The 26,713-nt window shown below is 40.7% G+C and overlaps 1 protein-coding gene across 3 annotated transcripts in view; it reads left to right on the top strand.

The window, feature by feature from the left end:
• Nucleotides 1-26,713, top strand: part of VEPH1 (ventricular zone expressed PH domain containing 1) — a gene marked incomplete at its 5' end in the record, with an annotated part of 209,297 nt that overhangs the window by 77,821 nt on the left and 104,763 nt on the right. For all 3 annotated transcript variants that reach the window (XM_082655111.1, XM_082655110.1, XM_082655109.1), the window contains one exon: nucleotides 20,043-20,263. In XM_082655111.1, the coding sequence (XP_082511237.1) occupies nucleotides 20,043-20,263 (221 nt within the window). The remainder of the gene's footprint in view (nucleotides 1-20,042; nucleotides 20,264-26,713) is intronic.

The raw sequence follows: 26,713 nt of genomic DNA, 5'->3' as shown, positions 1-26,713 counted from the left end.
AGACCAGCAGTTTGCACCTGTGAAGAATCAAATGGCATGCCCTCTGAGGGCGGCCACTGCCAGGGCGGGTGTGAAATCCTGTGCCCTCTGCCTTGTTTTCCTAACTGGCTGGAATATGCTGGCCAAGCACCAGGGTGTGTTTATTACATCCTCTCTGGGCTCAGAGTCTTGGACACGTTTCAAGTAGAGAAGTGACACACATCTTGCCCAGGTCGCGTTTCTGTGACATCCGGCAGGCCTTCCACAAAAACACTTGCAGGAGGAAAAGGAAAAGAATGACAAAGGCAACTGAGAACCACATTACTGTCCTCATCCTGACTGTGTGGAAAAACATCCTGCGACATAGGAGCTGGATGGATGCTATGCATCTCTAACTAGGAAATCAAGACTAAGGGCCCTAGGGGCCATTCCACAAGATGAAGGACCTGTGACTTAAAAACCACAGTTTCCCCAAGGGTGGGGGATTTAGTTAAAACTTTGGAAGGTTCAATGTCTTTGGGGAAGCCTTGGTTGGTGCCAGCCGGCAGCTACTTAATACTACAGAATTGCCATCATCGGGGAAGATTCTTTTTTCCAAAATGCAAGTAGCTTTATTGTTTTTTATATTGTAAAAAGGGTACATGCTAATTGAAATGATATTAATAAGTCTCTCGCAGAGTGTAAAGAAAACAAAAAAATCTTTTAAGTATATACAAGATATGCTTTCACATAACAGAGCTGATTTTCCATAGCCTCCCTCAATGATATAGGGTTGAGTCGCTGATTCTTTCTGAGTGCAAACCCCAGTGCTGGTGGTGAAGGGAACACAGAGAGGAGAAAGACATGGTCCCTGCCCTAGAGGGGCTCACAGTGAATGGGGGGCAAGAGAGATGTACAAACAGATGATTAGAGTTTAACTTGGTGCCTGTTAACTACTGATTTCTGAACTGGATCAAGAAGGAAAGAACTCACCTTGTGTGGCTGAGTTTGGAAGTGTGTTCTAAGTGAGGCTTGTTGCATGATAGGATTATATCAGGGGAGGAGGAGGAAAGTATTCATGGGAGGACACAGCTGGTGCAATGGCATGCAGCTGGGGGAAAGCCTTCTGGAAGCCATGAAGAGTTTCAAGTGCCTGGATAATGGAGGGAGGGGAGAGGGATGAGGCTGAATGGTAGACTGGTTCCAGATGATGGAAATTCCTCATTGATTAGCAGGCAGTTCTTGTTTTCTACCTTCTCTCTCCAAACTTAACTTATCACTGGTGTCCAGGTCACGTGGGAACAGTATTTTGTTTCCCTTTATTGTGTAGACAAGCAAATGAATACTGTGTACCTCAGAGTTCCCCAGAAACTAAAGAGCCTGTTAAAAGGACAAACAGTCCCCACAAATAGTTGCAAATGTAGGATAGTAATGGTTACAAAAGTTACATGTTGCAGCAATTTTCAACAGTGTCTTGTAATTATCAACTGTAATTTAGGCCAACCGACCAAATCCACAAGGGGCTCTCAGTGGCTCTGTGAGGGGAGAGCTTGGCAAGGCCTAGAAAGGGGCCTCTGCTTGACCAATCTCCCCTCAGGATTGAACCCCAGGGATAGTTAGCCTGGTCCCCGCAGATCTCACCTTCTCTTTTCAGAGGGGACTTCTGCCTTTCTTATACCGGTGTCTGTGAGGAAGCAGGCCTGTGCCTGCCCCACCAAAAGAATAAAGTTTCCACTTAGCGACTGCCCTTCTAGGCTTGAGCTTAAGATGTAAACGAATCCTGGATTCATCAGAAAGGACAACGTGGCATTGGCAGCAAGTGGGTTGAGGGGATAAAGCAGTTGCTACTTCCAGCTCAAATCCTGCTGCTCTTTTAAGGCTGTAGCACAGACCTTGCTCTGCCCATAGCCCTTAGGCTTAAATCACTTCAGCATAAGCCAGCTCTTCTGATCTCTGGTGGCCTCGGCCTGCAGTGGCTTGAAGCAGGGTTTTGGTTCCTGGCCAGTGATTGAGGTCTGGTTGCAGCCGTGAGAGCACCGAATCCTAGCCACTGGACCAGTGGTCAGCGACAAGGCCCTGGCCCTATGGCTTTGCAGAAAAAGAATTCCCACAAAGACGGAAAGTAGTGAAACAAGTAAAGTATTTATTAGGAGAAAAACGAGTACAGTACCTGTGGATAGACACACGGGCAGGCTTAGAGAGTCATGCCCTCGTGGCAGTTTGAATCACTTTTATGGGGCATTCCTTCCGGGTTTCCTTTGGCCAATCATTTTGGTCTGCCTGGTTCAGAGTCCATACCTGGTTCAGAGTCCGTATTTGGTATAGCTCAGGATTTTTCCATGTGTGCACACACATCTCTTAGCCAAGGTGGAGTCCACTGAAGAGGCCTATGTGTAGGTTTGGCCACTTGGTATCACTCCCCTTTTTTTTTTTTTAATTTCAATTATAATATTTTTTATTTTTAAAAATTCTTTTTGTTTCGCAAATTTGCAAGATCATTACTTTTTTATATTTTATTTTATTATTACTATTTTTTAACATCTTTATTGGAGTATAATTGCTTTACAATGGTGTGTTAGTTTCTGCTTTGTAACAAAATGAATCAGTTATACATATACATATGTTCCAATATCTCTTCCCTCTTATGTCTCCCTCCCTCCCGCCCTCCCCATCCCACCCCTCCAGGCGGTCACAAACCACCGAGCTGATCTCCCTGTGCTATGCGGCTGGTTCCCACTAGCTTTTGACCTCCAAGGAGCCTTTCTCTGCATGTGTAGCTGGGGAGGTCTCCTGACTTTGAGAATGAGGAATATGTGGTCTATCTGGGCAGGGCCCAGCCTCCTCTCTCAATTGTCCTGTTATTCCCTTCTCGGAGTATCTGTCCACAGGGAACAAACTCAAACGATTTGCTCCAGGGGCCTGTCTCTCTCCTGCTTCCCTTCAACTGCCAGCATCTGCATTTCTGAGTCTGTGGTTTTCCCCAACTCTACAAGCCACCCGCTGACATGCATGGCAGGATAGATGTGTGACGAATATCACCCCCAGCCCCACTAGCAGCCTTCAACCAATGATGGGGGTATTTATACCCCGACTCTGTCACTCCTCAAATGAGGTAACTCTTTTCCCAGAATCTCCTGGCATCCCTTCCGAGCTATTTCCCTTCTCTGCCTCACTCTTCTACTCCTGTACTCATCTGCTGCAGTTTCCAAATAGATGATTTGCACATAAATCATCTCAGGGTCTGTTTCTGGGGAGCCCAATCCAAGAAAAAGTCATTTCCATACCCTCCCAGGCCATCACCATCTTCCCTGCTCTGAGCATGTGAGAGTGTACAGCTGTAATGTGGAGTCTGCACCTGACTTTCTTCTGGTTGCATTTGCCTTCTGTTCGCTTGGTGTATGAATCCACACACTCCCAACCCACTCTAATACCTTACATTTCCTTGTTACCCTGCACTGCAACTGTATTTGTGGCTCCTAGCATGTGGGCCACAAATACTTGCTGACCAGCTGTTACATAGAGACTGGAACTTGACTGGACACTAGTACAGGTCTTGTACTAGTAGACGGCAGCTGATGACATGGCAGGTTGTGAGGAAGACCAGGAACATTAAATACATTGGGTTCCAGTTGTGGGTGATGGCTACTGCTTTTCAGGTTCTGTTGGTCTCCTTTCTGTGTGGTGGTCAAAGTGTGGTCCCCAGCTTTGGGCACCACTGGGAACTTGAATCGGAATCTACAAGTTAACAAGATCCCCAGGTGATGTGTGTGCACATGAAAGTGTAAGAGGCACTGGTCTCAAGGATCCAGGCCCCACAGGGCTTATCTGCTATAGGATCCCCCCGGGGGTCTGGGCATGCCCACATACGTATATGCATGCATGATTCATGTATGTTTATAGACACAGCCATACCCCCGCAGGTTTCTTTGTAAGACCATTTGTTTCAATGTAAATAAATCAATAACCTTTAAAAATGATCATCTTTGGCAATGTTAGGGTAAACAGAAACCCAGGGAGCATCAAACATTATTTATTATACAGTTTTGAGCATTTATCACACATCTGATGTGTGCAAGGCACTGTAGAGAGTGTAAAGTTAAATAAAATTCAGCTCTTGTGTTGTTGGAAGGGGCTTTGGTTTTTCTTCACTTAGAAATGATCCTTCAGTGGGCTTTGACACTTCCTGTATAACATTCCTAGAATTCCTCACCCCATCCCCACTCCTATGGAAAATGAGGTGGCAATGAGCGGAGGATGGGGGGAGAGTGTTCCTAATTAACAGTTTTAAATAACATAGGGGATATATACAAGATTTTCCTATTGCTTAACTTTTTTTTTTCCTTGTTACTCAATTCATCATCTTTTGACCAGGATCTGGAAGCATCCCCAAAACCCCCAGCAGGATTTGACACATAGATGGTATCACCATGATGTAAAGTTTTTTTTTAATAACTGTACTCTCAAAAAATATGAGGAGAGTACTTGAAAGTAGATGAATTTTGTTGCATAGCCATAACTATACTATGTGAGCTGATATTTACATTTCAGCTCTCTGCCTTATTTATCAAAAACTGTAAGCCTGATTTTATTTTGTAGTGAATAGGGATGGGGAACTTGGTGCTGGTTCACAGCCCCTAAGAAAAGATGTATCTGACAGTTGGCTGATCAGTCACGCTGAAATGTTCACGTTATAGTTCTTAGCATTAACCAGCATGAGTCTTGTTATCCACATGTATATAACACAAAAGAAATTACACTGAGAAGGGTATCTTAACATCAGTTTATTCCTTGTTAAGTAATGAATAAATCTAGAGTAGATAAAGAAATAGTTGCTATTTAAGATTAGTAAATTTAAGATGTCTGGAAAATGTTTTCAGAACTGTAGATTTCCCAACTTCAGCACTATGTAGATCCCATAGAGTTTCAAATATCTGGCAATTCACCCAGAGAAGTGGAAGACAAACACTTTCCTAACTATCTCCCATTACTGAAATCTTTATTTACTTAGTATGGTTGATTTTAGAAATCCCTGGATTATACTAAGCTCCTATTGATGTCTACATTTTCTCTGGCTCTTCCTTCGACTGCCTTCTTCTTTGAAGACAAACTTCCTTCAGCTGTACGTAGCATTCTCTGTGACGGTGGTCCCTATCTCAATCAAATGTCCCTTTCCTCCTTCAAAACACTTCCCAGAGCCCACCTTCTCTATGATAGCTCCACATTCCTAAAGCATTATTTGGTGACCAACTCTTTCTCCTTCATGATTGGTAAGTACAAACTGATTGTCAGGGAAGGAGGGTAGTGGGAGGAAACGGGAAGTTACAAAGATTTCCTGAAGGAAATATTCTACCTTTCTCCACTTTAGAAAGTGAGAATTACCTTAAAGGCTAAATGCATAGATTTTAGCATCCCATACAGTAGATAAAATGGAAACAATGGATACAATGAGGTGACTCTTCTATTATTCTGCTGAGGAATGGCAAGATTAAATCATGCTATGGTCTAAATGTGCATGGCCATCCCCGCAATTCCTATGTTGAAGCCTAACCTTAAGGTGATGGTATTAGGAGGTGGAGCCTTTGGGCGGTGATTATGTCTTGAGGGTGGAGCCCTCATGTACAGGATTAGTGCCCTTATTAAAGAGTTTCCAGAGAGCTCCTTTGCCCCCTTCTTCCATGGAACAAAAACCAAATCTGCCAACACCATGATCTTGGACTTTGCAGTCTCCAAAACTGTGAGAAATAAATATTTGTTGTTTACAAGCCACCCAGTGTGTGATATTTTGTTACAGAAGCCCAAATAGACTAAGACAAAACATGAGTCCATTCAAGATCTCAACACAACCTTATCTAAAAATCCTAAAATGCTGTTCTGCTTTATTTCCACTGTTTACATAAAGGTGAGCTCACAAGTGAGTGGAAGGCAATTTGGAAAGTAATTTTTTCCTCCAAGCTACTACATTTCAGACCTTCTCTTCTGAGCACATCCTGGCCAGACAGACATACCTTCAAACCCCCATCCTATTAACTGCAGTTTGTTTGCATATTTTGATTTACTTATTTATTTATGCCCTGCTGACTTCCAGCAAGCAGTTCAGGCAGTTCACAATGAAAACATAGTTGCTATGAGACCAGAAATAATTAACCCAAGGCAAAATCCAGGAACGAGAAAGGGGAGCATTGGGGGGATAGGGGGCAAGTAGCAAAAAAACTTAAACTATCCTAGCTAAGGAAATCAACAATCTCAGGCAGGGTCACATTTGCAGACTGCATTTTTCCATTTCATTCTCCCCTATAAGTAATGAAATAATATTTATCCAAGTATTTCTGTCTAACTTGTATTTTAGGAGTTACGTCTCAGCTACCATGAATAAAACATCCTGGTGATATTTTTTTGACAGTAAGTAGGTGTAAAGAAAGATAGGCATCTTGTATTTAATTGTATAATGAGTAAATTATGTAATATAATGAGTAAAGTATGGAAAGTTCAATTGTAGCTGATGTATAGTTCAACTGAGTTAAATCTTACCATATTGTTCCTTTTCTAATGACCACAAAGCACTTTTTCTTTTTTTCCTGGCAAAAGGTTCAAACACAATTTCTCTTTCTTTCTTCCTTTCATTTTTCTTTCTTCCTATTTCTTTTCTTTCTTTTTGGACCTGTAATAAGCAACTTTCTTCAAAATGGTTTCCATGATTGGGCCAGAAGACCTGTGGTTACTTTTTTCTATCATTCTGTGATTATACCACATTTGCAAAACAGATATTGTGTAGTTAAAGATGGGCTGCTTCTTTGAGTTCTCTAGAAATGTTTCAATGCTAAAATCCCCAATGGTCTTTCAAAAAGTTTCCTTAATTGAAGCAAAAGAAATAGTGGAACCATTGTTGGGGATAATCAATGAGAGGTCATTTACATGAGGGGACCGTGGTGTGGTGGGAGAAGAAATTCTGGCTCCGTATAATTCATTCTGAGTCGCTTGAGCCCACACAAAAGATTTACCTTTAAAAGGCTAAGTTCCCAAGCCCCCAGTTTTTAAAGAGTAAATCCGAACTGTAGAACCTCTAAATCCTTTATCAACCCACAAAATAACACTATGTTCAAAGCTCAAATTAGATAGATTTCTACAAGCTTTAAGGTCTGTAAGTATTTGGGGGTCAATGCAAAGAAAAGATGCTGGGAAATAAACTCTCAGCACAAATGAAGAGAGATTTGGGTTTTCAGACATAAATGTGGCCACACCAAATGCTATTTAGGGAAAAATAATCTTAAATTTGAAACACTTATTTGACAGCAGACGGTGTTCAGTTTTCTGGCCTTTAAAAAAATCAATCATACTAAAAACATAATTTATTTGGTTACATTATTGTCTCAAATAGCAAGACATTTCACATTCTCTGATTTCTACTTTAAATCCTAAGTCAACTTCATTGAAACCTCTCTTTGAGGAAGACATAGTAAGTTCAACATTTAAATAAAAGCCATAACTGCTTTATAAGTACAAAAATTATACCTTGTATTTTTTTGTTTTGTTTTTTTTACAAGGGCAGGGTTTACTTTAGCATTCTGTGCCTAATGCACGGAGTTGAACTGAGTCCAGTAGATCCTTAATTTTTGCCATGTTACAAAATTTGAGGTTCATTCAAAACAAAGGATACATCTGTTTTCATCAGCTGCTTCTTAAATTTTATTACTGGGACTTATTCTTTTTAATTGTTTTGCCTAAGCAGTATTGTTTTACTAGGCATGATTTATTACTCTCCCATGTGCCCACAGAAACTGTGTGTTCCTGAAATCATGCAAACTAAATCAAAAATCATAAGGAAAGGATGGGAAGTTATTCCCTTTACATTGGATTAAATGATCATTTAGAATATGTAAATATGTTTAAATTATAATAGAGCTTTGTTTTTCAATGGGAAGAAAAATATGTTCAATTAAGTCCAAGCTGATATAAAGAAAATTGAGGCTTGATCAGAGGATAGAAGAAAGAATTGAGGAATACGACTTTTTGGAACGCTATTTTAAAAATCAGCTCAAAATTGGAGGATTATCTGCCTAAGGAGACATTAACAGTGTTTTTGTTTGTATATTCTCTACTTCGTTCCACAAAAAGAGTTCTCAGGCAGCTTGCTCTCTCAATGTTCTATTTAAAATAAAATATCAAATCTTAGCTTTTGAACATGATAAACTAACAGCATTTGATGCCTACTTACTGTGCAAGCATTTTGTGTATATTTTTGTGCTAGTATTTTCAGGCTAGAAGAGCATATCCTTGTCTGGGGGTAGCATAATTTTTAAAGAGTAAAATTTATTAACTGTAGAATTATCTTGGAACTTATAGATTACTGGATGACTTTATTTTACTGGACCATTACTGCCTTGTCTACTTCAATAATGGCGACTTTTTGTGGAATTGAAAATGTTATAACTGTAGAATATTTTTGCTTCAGATACAGGAAAATATTGAGAAAGACTGGGAAATAATTGCAAAGAGAAAAGGATCTAGCTATTGATAGATCATGAGGATTCAAGTCACTAAGAAAACCTTAAGTTATATAGTCTTTTGACTTAATCATGTGACATTTTTAAAAAGAGAAATAGGCTTTCTCGGTAAAATGTTGAGCAAATTTCACTTCTAGCTAAACCTTTCCGCAGGTTACTGAAACAGTGGCCCATATTTGCTTCCTGAGCGGGTATTGGGGTTTTGGACATCTCTAGAACTTCCAAACCTTTATCAATTCACAAAATAAGTTAACTCAGAAAAATTAAGGGAATATATGGCTTCTGAGACAGCTTATTTTAGCTTTGGTGATAATTTAGATATGTCTGCATTTACATTTAGGATTTTCGACACTGAAACAATACTAGCTAACATTTACTTAGCATTTCCCTGTGCCAGGCATTGTTCTGAATGCTTTGTTTTTAACTCACTGAATCTTCACAACCACTGTATGAGGCGGACCCATTAAACTGTTTTATGAACTGAGCCATGGAGAGTTAAGTGACTTGCCCAAGGTCCATGACTGCCTGGTGGCAGTGCCAGGATTCAAACACAGGAAGGAGCTTCTGAGCACACTGTGACCACCACACCACCACCCGCTTCTTCTCAGCTGGGAGGGCTTTCCATGGGACTGCCACCTTTCTGTTCTCTGAGGGTGGAACTTCCTCTGGGAATATGTATCCAAAGAAAATCTCTCACACTTATCAACAACTCAAACAGCCAATACTCTTTTTGTTTGCCCTGCTAGTGTCTTACTCACCAATTCTACTTTCCAAGCAGTAAAGGAAACCTCTGGAAAGGCAAACACTCATTGTTTCAAGGGGAAATTTTAGGCAGTGGAACAACTTAGGCTGCTGCTAGAAGGTGTCTCAGAAAGAGCTATAAATCTTCAGGGTGAGTGCAGTTCAGAGAGGCCTGAGCAGGGACTGAGATGGAGAAACTTTGCACGTTGCACAGACAGACCAGCTAAATCCAACAGAAAAGAAGGTCTCTAATGAACTGGACTCAGTCATTTGGAATTTCTAAGAAGAGTGACTATAAACTCATCAGTCAATAGAATCTTTAAAATTTTATTTTAAAGGTTAATATCTCAAACTCTGAACAGACAATAGAATAGGAGGGACCAAAAGTCTTCCAGTAGAATAGGACCAGGAGTCATACATCACCAGTAAGTAAAACTTTACATGTTTCAAAGGGACTCCCACTGTTTAAAAATGACTTTTAAAACCTGACATTGATTTCTCTGCAGGGGAGGTATTCAGAGAAAGAGAGAAGCATAAGGGAGGGGCACACCGGTGCTTTCAATGGTATTGCCAGTGTTCTGTTTCATTACTTAAATATGTTTATACATATTCTTTCATATGCAGCACATATTCTATAATATAAAAAAAAAACCATTAAACATTTACTATGTGCCAAATAGTATGGCTGGCATTGACAACAATAATATAATAAAACAATAGGCCTCTACTAAATGGCTTATTTTTTAACTCATTGACATTTCTAGTATAATCACATCTTATTAAGAATAATACTTGTAATAACAATTGATTGCTACCATTTTTTAAAACCATTTGCTCTATGCCAGGTCCTTTATAGGTATTATTTCATTATTCCTCATAACAAAGTCTTGAAGAATTTGTGTCAGCTGAGTTTGTTAATAGCATATCAAACTAAAGGCAGCTTCAATAATAAGAATATTTATTATCTCATTTAAGAAGTCTGAAAGACTTGATGGGTCCAAGTTCCTTCAAAAATTCCAAAATGTCATCAAAAACCCTTGGTGACAAGGCTCTTTTCTCTCCACCTCCCCAGTATATTGACTTGGCCCCATAAGTATGTCCCCTCATGCTTGTAAGATGGCTGCCACAGATCCAGGCAGCACATGATGTAGACACAGCAACGTCTGATTAAAGAAAAGGCAGGTGTCCTTCCATGTCTCTCTTCTTATTTGGGAGAAAAACCTTTTCCATCAATCTCTCACCCTAGAAAACTTCACCTCAAGTCCAAATGCCCTCAAGACGGGTAAACTCATATACCCGTCCCCTAGTTACAAAGGAGGCTGAGGAGTTGAATAGCTGTCATTTTCACATTATGGCAGGATGGAGATTTTACCAATAAGAAAGAAGGTGATAGGATGAGATATGACTATTGATAGGCAAGCAAAAATATCTGCCACTGAATTGCTAGCTCTAATTTATAGATGAAGAAACTGAGGCTCAAAGTGGTTAAATAAGATGCTCAAAGTTATACAGCTAATAAAAACACCAGGCCCAAAATCATCTCATGTTTTTCTTAACATAAGTCCAGCCATACCAAAAAAAATCTATCAGTACAGCCATTCCCCAAAAGGAGGTAGGAAGATTTAACAAATCCTATTTTGCTGAAAAGCATGAGGTTTCCCCACCTCATGGTTCCAGAGCCATGTCAGGAGTGTTGGGGTGTTGATGGTGATTTTCAATAATAAACTTTATGTCAGGCAACACATTAAGCACTGAAGGTACAAAGATGAACATGACATGTCCAGCCTTTGAGGGGCACACCGGGAAAGGTGACAGTGACACAGAAATTGCAGGCACGGATGTCAGGGCTCTCATGAAGATACAGCCAGAGGTCTGAGGAACACAGAGATAGGTGCAAGCAACTTTGGCTGGAAGAGTTCAGGAGGACTTCACAGAAGAGGTGACGTTTGAAGTGGTTTAAAGACGTGTGGGAGGGTACAAGGAAGAGAAGGGGAGGAAGGGCTTCCAGTAGCCAACAGTCTGCCCTAATGGAAGACATCTGTTTCTGATGGAAACTGGGTTGCTAAAGGAGATGGAAGAAGAGAAAACGATTTTAAGGGTGGTCTTTTAAAATGGCAACAACCCCTAGCCACAGATAGCTCCGAGAAGGCGGCATATCTCAGTATCTCCAACATGAACACCACTTCATAAATGTCTTACCGAGCATATCAGAATCTATTAGAAAAGGATTTACAGATAAGTTTCTCCTTTGGCTTTCTCATAATTACAATTCTCATTCAGGGAGAGCTTCATTCAGTGTTCCAAACCAAATGGATCCCTTTTTTGAAAAGAATGGCATTATTCTAACATCTTTTTTTCCTTTTTTTTTTGTAAAGAATCAAAAAAGGCAAAGAAGGATTTTAGAATATGTCATGTTACCATGTTTTTCATATTCTGCTCTAAATAACTGAGTTGCTGTTCCAGTCATACTCAATGAGAATGTGCATACTATTTTTTTGAAGTTGATTTACAATATTGTGTTCAATTCAGGTGTACAAGAATGTGCATCCTATTTAGTTCAGGATTTAAAAAATATTTCTAATAGCTCAAATGTATTAATTATATGGTTAGGTCTTTGATATATCTACTTGTGTGTTACTTGCTTTAACTATCAATTTTGAGAGAAGTATATTAAAATCTCCAACTACAAATATTCATTGATCTATTTTTCCCTGAAGTTTTACCAATTGCTAAATAAATTTTGAGGTGGTTTTGTTAAAAATAAAAAACAAAAAACAATTGAGTTGCAAGCAAAAAGCAAATGGCTGTCGCCAGCCTTCAATCTGCACACCCAAGTTGGGTCATATATACAAATCCATCTGTGGTGGGGAAAAGAATTAATATGTGGGTGAAAAACAGAGCACATGTGGATTTGGATATACAGTAACTTACTAAGGAAAGAACGTTTCAATTAGTTTAAAGGCAAGGAGAGAATCTGCCTGTGGTGAAAAATAGAAGGAAAGAAACTGGCAAGATGAGCTGGAGACTTAAACTCAAACCAAACTCCATATGACCTGGTTAAGCTGAGCTCACATTCCTGATGGCTGAATGGAAAGTCAGGCCCAGCAGTTTGGAATATCTTTCAATTCTGACCAGAAGATAATTTTCTTTTATAGGAGGTCCACAAAGATGCAAGATTGATTAATCGATCCACCTATCTACGTGTCTATCTGTCTATCTATTGATATCTATCTTTCTATTGACCTTACTGATTTTATATTCACAGAATTCACCCTAGTCTCTAAACTGTGTTTGTAACCCCAAATCAATACTCGAGGTGCTTGTGCGGTCACTCACAGACTTGCACAGAATAGTGCCCACTGCACAGGTTCCCAGCTGGGGTTGAACAAGGCAATGCTCTGCCTTCTTGTTTCAGTTCCCCTCTCTCTGTAAACAAGTGTCTGTTCTTCTCATGGTCTATTTAGTGCCACAGTCTAATCTTTGTGCTCTTTCTTGGTGACTTCATTGCTTAAAATGTCCACAAGTTTAGTGCTGAAGTGCTCTCTAGTGTTCCCAAGTGTGAGAAGGCTGTGATGCACCTTATGGAGAAAATTCGTGTGTTATGTAGGCTGCATTCAGGCACGAGTTATAGCGCTGTTAGCTGTGAGTTCAATTTTAATGAATTAACGATCTGTATCAATTAAGACATCTTTATTTTTTTTCTTTTGAATTTTACTTTATTTTTTTTATATAGCAGGTCCTTATTAGTTATCTATTTTATGCATATTAGTGTATATATGTCAATTCCAATCTCCTAATTCATCCCACCACCATCCCCCCCGGCTTTCCCCCCTTGGTGTCCATAGATTTGTTCTCTACATCTGTGTCTCTATTTCTCCCTTGCAGACCAGTTCATCTGTACCATTTTTCTAGATTCCACACATATGCATTAATATACATGTTTGTTTTTCTCTTTCTGACTTACTTCACTCTGTATGACAGTCTCTAGGCCCATCTATGTCTCTATAAATGACCCAATTTCGTTCCTTTTTATGGGTGAGTAATATTCCATTGTATATATCTACCACATCTTCTTTATCCATTCATCTGAAGATGTCTTTAGATAGAAACACACATAAAACAAGGTTATGTATTGATCAGTTGATGAAAATGTGTGACCAGAGACTTTCAGGAACCTACCTCTATATTTGCTCTAGAAGCAATGCTTCAGTATTTGCTAATTCAGTGTTTGAAATGACTTTATAGAGCATAGCTACTATGAATAATAATAATCGACTCTGTGTACACAAACACACACATACACACAACACACACACATACACATATACATAGAGAGACAGACAGTGATATATCATCACATTCACCAGCAGTGTGAGGCTGTCTAGCAGAGTCCTCTGAGCTGAAATAATTTCCCACCTTCTCACAGACTCCAGAGTAGGGTGCCCAACTGTCCCAATTTGCCCTCGATTGAAGAGTTTCCCAGGATTTGGAACCTTCAATGCCAAAACCAGGAAAATCCCAGGACCAATCAGAAAGAGTTGGCTCCCCTACTCTAGAGTTTCTTGAAGCCAGGTAATTGAGGTGGAGGAGGGGCCCATACTAACCCTTCAGCTCTTGCTCTGAAGCTAGTATCCCCACCATCATTAGGAAAGAGGCTCATGGAATAAATACACCACCAAGCAACTGCTGGCCTCACTCAGGCTTCTGAGGGCTCCTAAGTAAAGGCTGGGCTCTCCCTGGCAAAGCTTCACTGAGAAAGCATTAACAAGCTCTTTTGATTTACATTCCTAATGCCCCTTGCAAGTGTCTTTTTGGTGTGTGGAGACGTCTAAGAGTTGAATTATGAAAAAATAACAATGAAATGGCCCAGTAAAAAAGCAAGAATAACAGATGCCCAGTAAATAAAATATTTTCATTCAGGCAGCAAAATAAATTATTTTCTTTAACTCTTTTGTAAATTGATAAAGGACAGAGAGAAAAGTATGGATTTTAGGACCAAATCCGCATTTCCTAAAATCAGCAAATTCTCAAACTTTCAGAGATTTGGAACTCTATATAGACTAGTGATTCTCAGCCCTGGCTCTATATTAGAATTACTTGGGAGGTTTTAAAAATTCCTCTGCCTGGACCCCACCCATCACAATGAAATTAAATAGAAATGGGGGCGGGGGGAAGAGGGGAATTATTGGGCATTAGAATTGTTCTAAAAGCTTCGCAGGTGACTCTAACATACAGCCAGGGTTGAGACCCTCTCACAAGGAGCATAGTGTTGAGAAAGGGTCTTGGGAAAGTTCAGCAGAGAACGCTGAAATCAGTTGCTGATACCTGCTGTGGGTGGAAGACAGGAAGGTAGCAGCAGACAGGGCTGCACTAAGCCATCTTTTTCAGCCTAGCCAAAGTGGAAATATTCAAACTGAAATCAGGCAGATCTTGATTCACTCTTGTGTCTGCTACCAAGACTCGTATTACGAGTGTAATCTTGGTCCAGTGATTGGCCCTCTTATCAGTATCTTCATCCTCTTACCATTTTGCAAGGTTGTCATGAGGATTAAGTGAGGAAGCAGATGCCAAGTACCTGGGACACAGTGAATGCTTAATAGAGGGAAACAATCATCACCATAACCAGGCACCCACATTTTCATTTTTGGCCGCTTTCTGATTTACATTCTGTTATCCTAACAAAGAATAACAGAGGCGTTTTATGAGATAATAGCAGTATTTTACAAACAAAATGAATAACACAAAAAAAATGAATGGTATGACCAAGGCAAATCACTGCCTGTGACCCCAATCCAGCCACACCTATTCATTTACTTATTGTCTGTAGCGGTTTTCCCATAACAGATACCACATGGCCCATAAAGCCAAAAATATTTACTCTCTGATTCTTTACAGGAACAGTTTGCTGACCCTTGATTCTAGTTCATCAATTCTCAGTGCGGTCCATGGACCCCCGAGACCCCTTCAGGGGATCTGCGAGGTCCAAGCTATTTTCACACTAATACTCGCACATCATTGACCTTTTTCACTGTGTTGACATTTGCACTGAAAGGACAAAAGCGATGATGGGTAAAACTGCCAGTGCCTTAGCACAGATCAAGACAGTGGCACCAAAACGTACTCATCGACGCCTTCACCACCACATGTTTGCAGGGAAGAAACCAAACAAACAAAAAGCCAGTTTCACTTAACTCAGGTTGGCCCTGTTGATATTTTGAGCCAAATATTTTGATATTTGGTTTCCGGGGGGCTGTCCTATGCACTGTAGGATGTTTAGCAGCGTCTCCAGCCTCTACCCGGTAGATACGACCAGCTTGTCCCCCCTAACACGCCCAGCAGTGACAACCAAAAATGTCTCCAGACATTTTTTGAAATTGCTTTTATTTAACTTAATAACTGGTAAATATCAATAGATATAACTCAGATGAACAAAAACTCTTTGGTGTCTTCTATAACTTTTTAAGACAGTAAAAAGTCCCTGAGACCAAAAAGTTTGAGACCTGTTGGTCTATTTTGTATTTACAGAGTATTTATGATATTTACACCACTAAATCAAAATAAAGTGAAAAGGATCCTATAACTGATGATGAACAAGAGACAGGAAAAAGGAGTGGGAAAATATGTGCAAGGGTGGGTTTGGGATTTGGGGTGGGAGGGATGGAAGTATAGCCAGAGAAGACACAGCTTTAGAGACACGGGGGTCAGTGTGACCTGAGTGAATTAGTCCTCCATGTGTGCCTCAGTTTTCTTCTTATAAAATGGCAGTGATCACAGTATTATTGGGAGGATTGCATGAATAAATACATAAAAATCATATAGAATAGGATTGGCACTTAGATTTAAGTGTTCTCTGTGGGTCAGCTATTATTATTTTAATATTAAATAATCAATTTATGTCAGAAGGGATGAGGTCAGGCTTGCCATTAAGGCACACCGGTGCTGCTGACCCTGTCCCCACGGTGGGATGACTGAAAGCAGAAAAATGCAGTCACTGGTCCCCAGAGATGAAATATTGTGGAGCCAAGAAAGAAATCAGAATCTCCTAAACCCCTTCTTACCCTAACATCACACTTTCTAATCCAGAATCACATCTGTTACCCCTGTGAGGTACATGGGCATGCTCCAGGTTTTCAGAACAAGCGATGTGAGGTTGGCTAGGCTTCATGCGTTAGTTCCAGAGCAGCTATAACTTTTCTTGTTCCCACACTGTGATTAATTTTTCCTTCAGCTCAATTTGGCTGCCAGAAAATCATCCAGAATTGTGTTGATTTCAGCAAGTACGCACACAGCCATCCTCACCTTTAGGAAGACATGTGCTTTCAAAAAAGGGCTCTTAATGAAACCGTAGGGACACTTCTTAGGTAAGCAAATGAAATGTTTGTGGACTGACTAAAAAAACTGCTAAAGAAGAACCTGAAGCTGAAGCTGAGGAAGTTACTTGAAATTTGAAATCGCATTGTCCATAGTAAAGTGCCACATCTCCCGTGTCCCTTTTCTTATCTCTTCCAACCTCCCTTTGTCAATCAGGACACTTTTTGCTGTAACTGTTTTCTGTGGTTACTGAGACTATTGGGTTTAGATCCTAAAATCTTGCTGAATTCACATGTAATATTCTCTGTGAAATCTGACCTGACTACACTATTTAACATTAACCCCCCTCTGTGGGTCTCCCTAATCTGCCTCATCTTCCTTTGAGGTACATTTCTCCATCCAACACACTCTGTATTTTACACATGTATTTTGTTTATTGTCTGTCTGCCTCATTATCATGGCAGAGATTATCTTGTTACTTCAGCGCTATGTTCCTAGCTTCTAAAACAGTGTCTGGTGCAGGGTAGGGACCCTCACATCCAGCTTTTGCCTTGAAATGAGGAAGGGAAAATGTCCCTGTGATGCATTGCACACCGTGAATTCACATACAGAGCCCTTGCATGAATGAAAGCATCTATGTTGAAAAAAAATTAGACTCAAGAGTACTTAGGTGTCCTTCTGCAACCTGACAATTATATGAGCCAAAGTATAAAATGGGCTATCAAGGAACTTGTTCCAATGGTGTTTATTTTTCATTCCTCTAATATTGTTATCCTTCAATGAGTAAATATCTCTTCAATTAGCTGTCCAGCTCACTGAAGTGCTAGCCTTAGTCCCACATATCCAGACAGAGCACTGTGCCCTAGGGGTTCTTACCAAATAGTTATTAAGGGATTGATGGCAGATGTAGCCCCTTCCCTAAGAGATGTGTTCCAGTGCAATTGTACATGGACTCTTTGAAAAACAAGTTAAGTATTAAAGACTAGGGAAGTTCACTACTGCAATCTGTTCTGTAATAAATATTTCTTTTAAAGTACAGAATTCTTTTGCAACTACATACCTTTATTTGTAAAGTCATGCCTTGGCATATAAGGTTTGCTTAAATCAGTGAATCAAGACATACACACCGAGTGTAGACACTACAGGCTCAGTTCTGTGCCTGGCTGATGATTGATGTATGATAAGTGGCCCCTTTAGGACACTTGAGTGGTACATGTAACCGTTAGGGAATTATATGTGGAAGGGGGGATTGTGGGTCCCTTAAAGGCAGAGACCACTTCTCATTCACCTTTGTCATCTAGTGTCTAGCACAGACATATTACAGGCATGCAATAAAAGCACGAGTAAACAAATGATCAAATGCAATCAAGTACTAAAAAGATTTTTTAAAAGACTTGATAATACAGTGAAAATTCAGACAGAAGAGGTCGTTGGGAATGGCTTCATGGAGGAGAAAGAAGTTACATCTTGAAAGAAATGAAGGCCCCAAATGCTAGAACAAAGGGGACAGGGGAATTCCTAGCTAGAAGAGTAATTTACACCTGCACACCTATCACTTAAAAGGATTTTGAGCATCAGCCTCCAATATATATTTATTTATAATTATACATATGGTCTATTTTTTTTTTTTTTTTTTTTGCAGTACGTGGGCCTCTCACTGTTGTGGCCTCTCCCGTTGCCGAGCATAGGCTCCCGACATGCAGGCTCAGCAGCCATGGCTCACGGGCCCAGCTGCTCCGCGGCATGTGGGATCTTCCCGGACCGGGGCACGAACCCATGTCCCCTGCATCGGCAGGCGGACTCTCAACCACTGCACCACCAGGGAAGCCCCCATATGGTCTATTATACTACCATTATGAAAGTTTTTAAATACATTAAAAAATAAGATTTTAAAAGAGCAGTTAAAGATAAAATAAGATATTTTTAATTATTTTTATTTATTAATGGTATATCATTATATTGGGCATAAATCTACATTTCAAATAACGTTCTTGATAATTTTGAATTTTTTGGCTAACTTCCAATCATGTTGGATTAAATCATGTCACCTCATAATATGACTGATGAGAGGATTTATCATAGGTATAAGAGACAAGTCAGCTAAGCCATTTTCTTGTTATTCACTCACGCCTGAGTTATTCATGCTGTTCTTCATCTTCAGTTTTTTGAAGGAACGTATTTAAGTCAACTGTGAGAGTTCACTTGATTAAAGCTGAGTGATAGAATCTACTCATTCGACCAGGCACATAAAATCTGTAACATGCTGACAAATGCTTAAAGTGAACAAATGAGAGAGGATGTCCTGTGGAGAGGAGGTATACCATTATGGTACATGGCATCATCTGACAGACAGATGGATGGGGGGGTGCCGTTGACCAGGCCTCCCCTGTCCACATGGAGTTAGTGAGTCATAGGCATAGAGGCTTGGCCCAAGGAGGAACCAGAGTTGGGAAGGGTGAATGTGGGGGTCAGATCATTAACGACAGTTGAGAGATTTGGACCTGGCAAGATAGGCTCATGAGACTACATATTTTTAAGAAAGGAGTAACAGGAAAAAGGTTTTATTTTATTTTTTTTAATTGCCTTGGAAATCAGGAAAAAAATCAAAACCTCAAAGAAGCCAATTAAGAGGCATTATGAATGAAACATTGTTAGCTTCAGCTAGCTCTCTAAGTAAACTCCCCATAGAATTGTCATCTGCAGGTCATGGGACTCTGACTTTTTTTTTTAAATATAGACCTTAATTCTTCATCGTTCTTCCCCACCACCACCACCCCAGCTTTGTTAAGGTATAATTGACAAGTAAAATTATAAGATATTTAAAGTGTACAACAAATGATTTGATATACATATACATTGTGAAAGGATTCCCCCTATCAAGTTAATTAACCCATCCATTATCCCATATGTTTTAGCAAATTTCAATTACATGATACAGTGTTATCAACTATGGTCACTATGTTATACATTAGATCCTCAGACCCTATTCATCTTATAACTGAATGTTTATACACTTTACCAACTTTTCCCTATTTCCCCCCCACACCCACTAGTCCTTGGCAACCACTTTTCTAGCCTCTGTTTCTTGGGTTTGACTTTTTTTTTTTAGATTCTACACACAAGAGATACCATAAAGTATTTGTCTTTCTCTGTCTGGCTTGTTTCATTTAGCATAATGCCTCCAGATTCATCCATGTAATCACAAATGGCAGGATTTCCTTCTTTTTTGTGGCTGAATAACTTTTCATTCTATATATATATGCCACATTGTCTTTATCCATTCGTCTGTCAATGAACACTTAGGTTGCTTCCATGTCTTGGCTGTTGTACATAATGCTTCTATGAACATGGCAGTGCAGATATCTCTTTGAGATAATGACTTCGTTTCCTTTGGATAGATTCCCAGAAGTAGGATTACTGGATCATAGGGTAGTTCTATTTTCAGAGGAACTGCCGTACTATTTTCCATAGTGGCTGCAGCAGTTTCCATCCCTGCCAACAGTTGTACACATTCTCCATTGTTCTTGGCAGGAGAGAGCCAGGAGCTGCTTGCCGTTCCTGGTGAGTCAGCTGGCCAGCATGGAGCACTCGTTTCACCATATTCTCCTCTTGGAGATTAAGAGCATCACGGACACCTTCTCCTCCATCCTGGGCCCTCAGAGCAGAGACATCTTCCGCATGAGCAACAGCTTCACTGCCATTGCCAAGCTCCTTACGCGACAACTGGAAACCACCAAGGCCAGAAGTGACAGGTGAGCAGGGATCCCTGGGTACCTCAGGATCTGTTGTGAACCCACTGAGACATAGCACAAAAGGCTATGTTTTCTTTTGTAAGCATAAAAGTTCCCAAAGAAAGCCAAACTCACTATCTCAACATAGAGTAACTTCTGAATAAATTATGACATTTGCCAGAGTTTTTTCTAAATCTGTGAAAACCAGAATGTAACCAAAACAATCCTAAAAAAAGTGTAAAAAATACGGTAAGGGAATAAGAATGTAGTGCAAATAATAATGTTTGTAGAACTCGTTTATTTATTTAACAAGCATTTAACAGTTGCTTACTCTATACCAGGAACCCTGCCAAAAGCTAGACATATTGAGAGATAAAACATGTTCCTTTACCCAAAGAGCTCATTGTCTAGCGAGGAGGTAAATATTGAGTGGGTAATTAGAGAATAGTGGGAAGATTATGCTGATTATGATGCTGTCAAGGAGTTTGGGGAACACAGAGATGGGGGTACCTACTTATTCATGGAATGGAGAGGAATGGGAAGCTGAGATCAGGGAATGCTTCCCAAAAGAGGTGATATTTTGAACCAAGTCTTGAAAGATGACCAGATTGTACCAGGCTGGCTTTGGGGCAGCATGTGAAAGAGCACAGCACTTTCTGGAAAACAGAAGTCATTTTGTCTGGCTAGGGTGTGTGTAATAAGGAGAGCGACATTAGGTAACACTGATGAAGTGGTAGGCAGGGACCAGATGATGCAGGACATGACAGACCTTCTTAAGGAGTTTGAATTTTATCCTGGAGGCTGTGAGGAATCATGGTGGGTTTTTACATGTTAGGAGATGATCAGAATCCATGTTTCAGGAAGCTCACTCTGGCCCCAGTGCAGAGAACATCTCAGGCAGAGGCAGACTGGAGTCAGGTCAAATGAAGGAAGGACAGAAACGTGTCCACAGATACTAGCAATTAGAAAATTATTGATGATTGTAGTGAGTGAGCTGCCAGTGGTATGGCTGGACATAAAACAGGATGCCTGGGGTTGAAGGGAGAGGATAGCTACAATAAACAAATCTGGTCCTTTCAAGAAGTTTGTGGAAAAAAATAAAGACCATGCAAGATTGAGGGAGGGGTTTTATTATGTTTTGCTACATTTTGAATAAGGAGGCACTTGGAAAGTTTTATGACCTTAGAAGTTACAAAGTACTTCCAAATTCATCATCTCATTTGATTCTCATGATCATCCTAAGGGGTAAGAAGGGCAGTTATCATCATTCCTATTTTATAGAAGAAGAAACAAAGGCTCAGAGACTGGTTAAATCTCTTCCCAAGGTTACACAGTAACTAAGTGATAAAAGATGGACTCAAATTTCAGATCCTATGCACTGGAAGGTATTCATTTATGGAGAAGGGGCAGGGCACATTTGAGACCAGCATCAGATTTTGTGAGTTTTGGGGCTAACAAATGATGCATATCATTTTCAGTCTGAAACAGCATTCCAAAAACACAAGAAGCCATCCTTACAAAATAGTGAACATTTAGTCACAAGGGTCCACTTTATGTCCAGCATGGCACAGAGCCTGGAGGTCCCAAGAGATATAAAACAAAACATAAGACATAAAACACCGTACCTCAAAGGTTTCACAGTCAGTGCATGTGATGGGGTTAATGGAAGTGCGTATAGCAGGCATGAGAGACATACAGCCAGGGAAACGAAGAATGTTTCACAAAGAAGGTGAAATTTAAGTTCATTCCATGTTTATTGAGTAGCTTCCATGTGCCAGGCATCTGCGTAGGTACCAGATTAAGTTGCACAGGATGAATGAAAGTTCCCCAGATAAGCGTTGAAAGGATACTCCAAATAGAAAGGACACTCCTCACATGCAAAGATAAAAGAGCTTAAGAGTGTGTGACCCAGACTAATGAAAAGCAATTCGTTCATCGTGGCTGGAGTGAATACATCAGTGGAGGGTGGGAGAGTAAACTGAAAAGTTAGGTCAAAGGCAGATTCTCAGAGAAGCAAGGAGTTTGTCCTGTAAGCAACATGGCGGCTTGGAAAGATTTTAATCCAGGGAATGAACACGGCTCCTAGCACAGTAATTAGCAGATAGCGGGCACTCAATAAATATTTCTTCACTAAAGGACTAGGTGGATGAGGAAGTGGCTGACGTGCTGGAGCCCTGAATGGATTTGGCTGGAGCTGCAGGCTGGCAAGAGAGAGAGTGGCCAGGATGCTGTTACTGGGGGCTTAGCAGTAGGCTCCCTCCATGGTGTGCGAGGCCTGGGCTAAATCAGAGGTGGGGAACCTAAGAAGTCAGGACAGATCTTTATAGGGAGAGAGCTTGGAATTAGGAAGAATCGATTATTGGTGAGAGGTGGGGTGAGGAGAAGGGGAGGAGAGTGAATGAAAACCCAAAGATATCTAGCTTGAGTGACCACATACATCTGGAAGAGGATGCTGAAAACTGAGAAGAGACGTAACAGGAGGGGAGCCCATCTGGAGGACCTCTTGGCCCACTCCACACAGAGAATATTTTATGTCCAAGATGGTCATCAAAGTCAACAATAGCTATTAATCTGAGGAAGCCAGATAGCAAGTGCCCTTTTCTCTCAACACCATAGTTTTGATTGAGCATATAAAAATCTGTTGCTGCCGGGTTCAATGTCTAGTATAGATGCCTATAATACCAGGGTTTCTAATTTTGGTGCTCTCGACATTTGGGTTAGATAATTCCTGGTTGTGGAGCTGTTCTGTGCATTCTATAGTACTTACGAGCTTCCCCAGCCTCTGCCCACCAGATGCTAGTAGCAACCCTCCCCCTCAGCTGTGACAACCAAAAATGTCTCCAGACGCTGCTAAATGTCCCCTTAGAGGCAAAAATCACCCCCAGTTGAGAACCACTGCTATTTACGTATTCCATTTAAAAACAGCATTTACACAGACCCCATGACCTGCCTAGCAGCAGCCTACACATGGCAGCATCCAAAAAATCCAAAGCCAGCATCATGAAGGGATGATTTGTCATCTATGTGCAAGCACAAAGTCACTGTTGGCCAATTTTCATGATGTGGGGAACTTCAGTTTAGAGCTTCTACAGCTGGTGTTCGGGGGAGCCACCTTACATTCTGTGCTCAGCTAGCCTGCTCATTTCTTCTTCCAGTGGTGACCGGTGTGTGCGTCAGATGTGAAAGCTCGGGCACGTATTCTGGCCAGCAGTCTATCCATTCTTTCTTGCCTCTACACAGGCAAAGTTTCAAGAGGCCAGTTGACTCTCCATGAGATTATATGTGTGAAAAAGGGTTTGTATAAAGGAGAAACATGTTATACAAGGGTGTCACATTAGGCATTCTGACAGGAAAAATGATTCTTAATAAGCAGGCCCAATCCAATTAGCAATAAACAACTTCCACATGAAAAGAAGAATTTAGGAGATATATAGACAGGAGAAAAAAATGAGGTCTCACTGTCAAAATATGAGTCTGTATTAGGAAAATGCATTTCTCCTCCGTTTATTATTTTTCTGAGGGGAAAAAGAAAAGAAAAAATTAAATGTGAAGAGATGAAAGGTCACCACTCCCTTCACATACACCACCACCACCACCATTGCCACCACCTCAGCCTCTCTCAATTCAAAATACTTCACCCGTTTCAACCCTCTCTGTCAGTCTCCTTCTAATCGATTGTAAGTATTCGGTGGGAATCTCAAAAAGGCTGGTGTGGACAGCCAGGCCTTTGTATTAGCTGCTCATCCTCTCTAGGATGGTTGCTAGGCTTCTCTCCCCACATCTTTTCTCTGAATAGCCTTCATTGTGACCATTTAGCTTCAGTAATTTTAATCTGTGCTCCACAAAGCAGAAAGGTCCACACTTTTGTCTAAAGCATCCAGCAAAGTCTGATCCTTACAATTGAAGGGGAAATGAATAAGGGAAGAGAGCTCAAAAGAAAATTAAAGATGGATTAAATTCAAAACAGATGTCGTCTAATTTACAAATCTGACACATAGCCCAGCAGGCCAGATTTTAGACTTCAGGCCCAAATTACAAGACTATCAAAAGGAAAACAATTAGCATCCTAGAGAGAATGAAAAATGGAGGAGACGGGAGCCTCCTTTGCACCAAATGACTGAATTAATTGGGTGATTTTTTATTTGATGCACCAGGTAAGCACACTTGCACTTTTCTTGTACCTGTATTTCAGGATGAATGTTTTTATCTAAATAATAAACCACCGGAGGCTGACTAACAGGACAGCCATGCAAAACATTTAGATTCTGAAATTAATTCTGGAGAATCAAAAGAAAGATAACAGCAATTGTGGATTAAAAAAGAGAGGGTGGTGCTTGCTTTGGCAGCACATATGCTAAAATTGGAACGATACAGAGAAGGTTAGTATGGTCCCTACTCAAGGATGACATGCAAATTCGTGAAGCGTTCCCTATTTTTCTTATGATTACCAAGGGGGAAGGGGTGGGAGGGAAAAACTGGGAGATTGGGATTGACATATACGCACTACTGTATGTAAAATAGATAACTGATAAGAACCTGCTGTATAGCACAGGGAACTCTAGTCAATACTCTGTAATGACCTATATGGGAAAAGAATCTAAAAAAGAGTGGATATATGTATGTGTATGACTGATTCACTTTGCTGTACAGCAGAAACTAACACAACATTGTAAATCAACTGTACTCCAATAAAAATTAATTCAAACATTTTTAAAAATAAAAAAGAGAGGGTGTCAAGATAGGAGAAAAGCTCTATACCTTTCACAACTGTATGAGCCCTAAGTAGCCTGCTGGGTGGCCACTAACCATTGAACCATTTGCTTGCTGGGACCCATGGGAAGCTGGGGAAAGAGAGGGTGGCTCCTGGCAGCTGTGTGCTGGCTGAGCAGTCAGTGATCCTTGGACTAGAAGACACCTTTGCCAATGCTTGTGGTGCCAGGGACCACAGAATTGGGGACAGTTTGTCACTGGTGGTCTTAGTAGGAGGTTAGGCTTGGCCGCAACTAGGGATAGAAGGTTTGAGGGATGGAAATTGTGAAAAGAAAGCAGGGGTGGGGGGGTAAATAGGAGAAATGAGAAAAGGTAGGGAGAAAGAGGGGCCAGGAAGAAGGCACAAGGGGAAAGCAGAGGGAAGGGAGAAAGGGCACCTGACACAGCCCTAAGTCCCAGGCCTGGGGGGGTCACAGTTCCCTCAGATCCAGCTTTCACACGCTAGCCAAAGCCATCAAAGTCATGGGGGAGAAAGTTACCTTTAAGAAAAGTTTTAACACAAAGCATTAACCTCTGGCTTGATTAAATGGGTGTATGTTCTTTGGTTGTTTTGGTGGTGATGGTGATAGTAGTGATGAGACTGTGTTTATTCTTTGTTGTTAAGAATCAGATGGGAGGTGAGGGGTAGGCAATGGAAGGTAAAATATAGTCAAAACCTATTCGGTAGGTTTAAATCTGATTTCGGGATACAGGTATCCCTCACTTTTCAAAAGTTCACTTTACGCTCCTTTGCTTTGAGGGAAGACCTACATTAGTACAGTCGTCTTGATTCCAGGACCCCTCGGATACCAAAAGCCATCAATCCATCGATCCTCGAGTCCCTTTTATAAAATGGTGTAGTGCAGTTGGCCCCTGTATAGGCTAGTTCCACACCCTCAGTTTCAACCAATTGCAGATCAAAATTCAGAATTCATTCTGTGGTTGGTTGAATCTGAGGATGCGGAAGGGGGGATATGGAGGGCCAATTGTATCTGTTTTTGCTAACAGAAGGAAATCCAAAGAGGATTTTCACTTTTACAAAAAAAAGGTAATTGCTTCTTCGCCTTATACCCATTTCAGCTTAGGAAAGGTTTCATAGGAATGCTCAGATAGCGGGGGAAACCTGTAAATGGAAAGCAGTGACACAGTGGAGGGAAGGAAATGAAACAACAGTATGTGGGAGAGAATGAAGGGAAGATAGAATAAGGAGATTATGTTCACAAGGAAAGGACTCCAGGACATCTCCTCTCCTTGGAGTCACCCCAGAGTTCTGTTTTATTCTAAATTTCATGCATTGAACATCAGAGAAGTGGATGACAGGGTGGAACAGGGGATTTGAGTCAATGTGTGTCTGGAATGTATAGCAAAGCAACATGGACTGCAGAGACCCTTTTCCATCTGTGAGACCCTTTGCAACCTGTCATTCCAGAGTTCCCATCTTGACATCTGGGAATCACATCAGAACCCAACCCTGGTGTGATATACAGTCTCTGAAGGCACAGCCCGAGAGTTTAGGAGTGATGGCTCTTTACCGAGTCCAGAGCCAAACTGCAGAGAGCAGGGAGCCAGGTTCTTCTCTCCAGGTTTTCAGAGAAGGCCATGTTTCTGAGTCTGATCAAGCTTTTAACCAGCTCCTACCATGTGATGGGTTCAGCTCTGGGAGCTTTTACTATGTTATATTGTTACATCGTCACAACAGCAACATCTTTTAATATATATTAG

Source organism: Grampus griseus, assembly GCF_964374135.1.
Source record: "Grampus griseus genome assembly, chromosome: 5".
Taxonomy (NCBI): Eukaryota; Metazoa; Chordata; class Mammalia; order Artiodactyla; family Delphinidae; genus Grampus; species Grampus griseus.
Note: the sequence above shows the minus strand (reverse complement) of the source record. Positions and strands in the feature narration are given on the sequence as shown.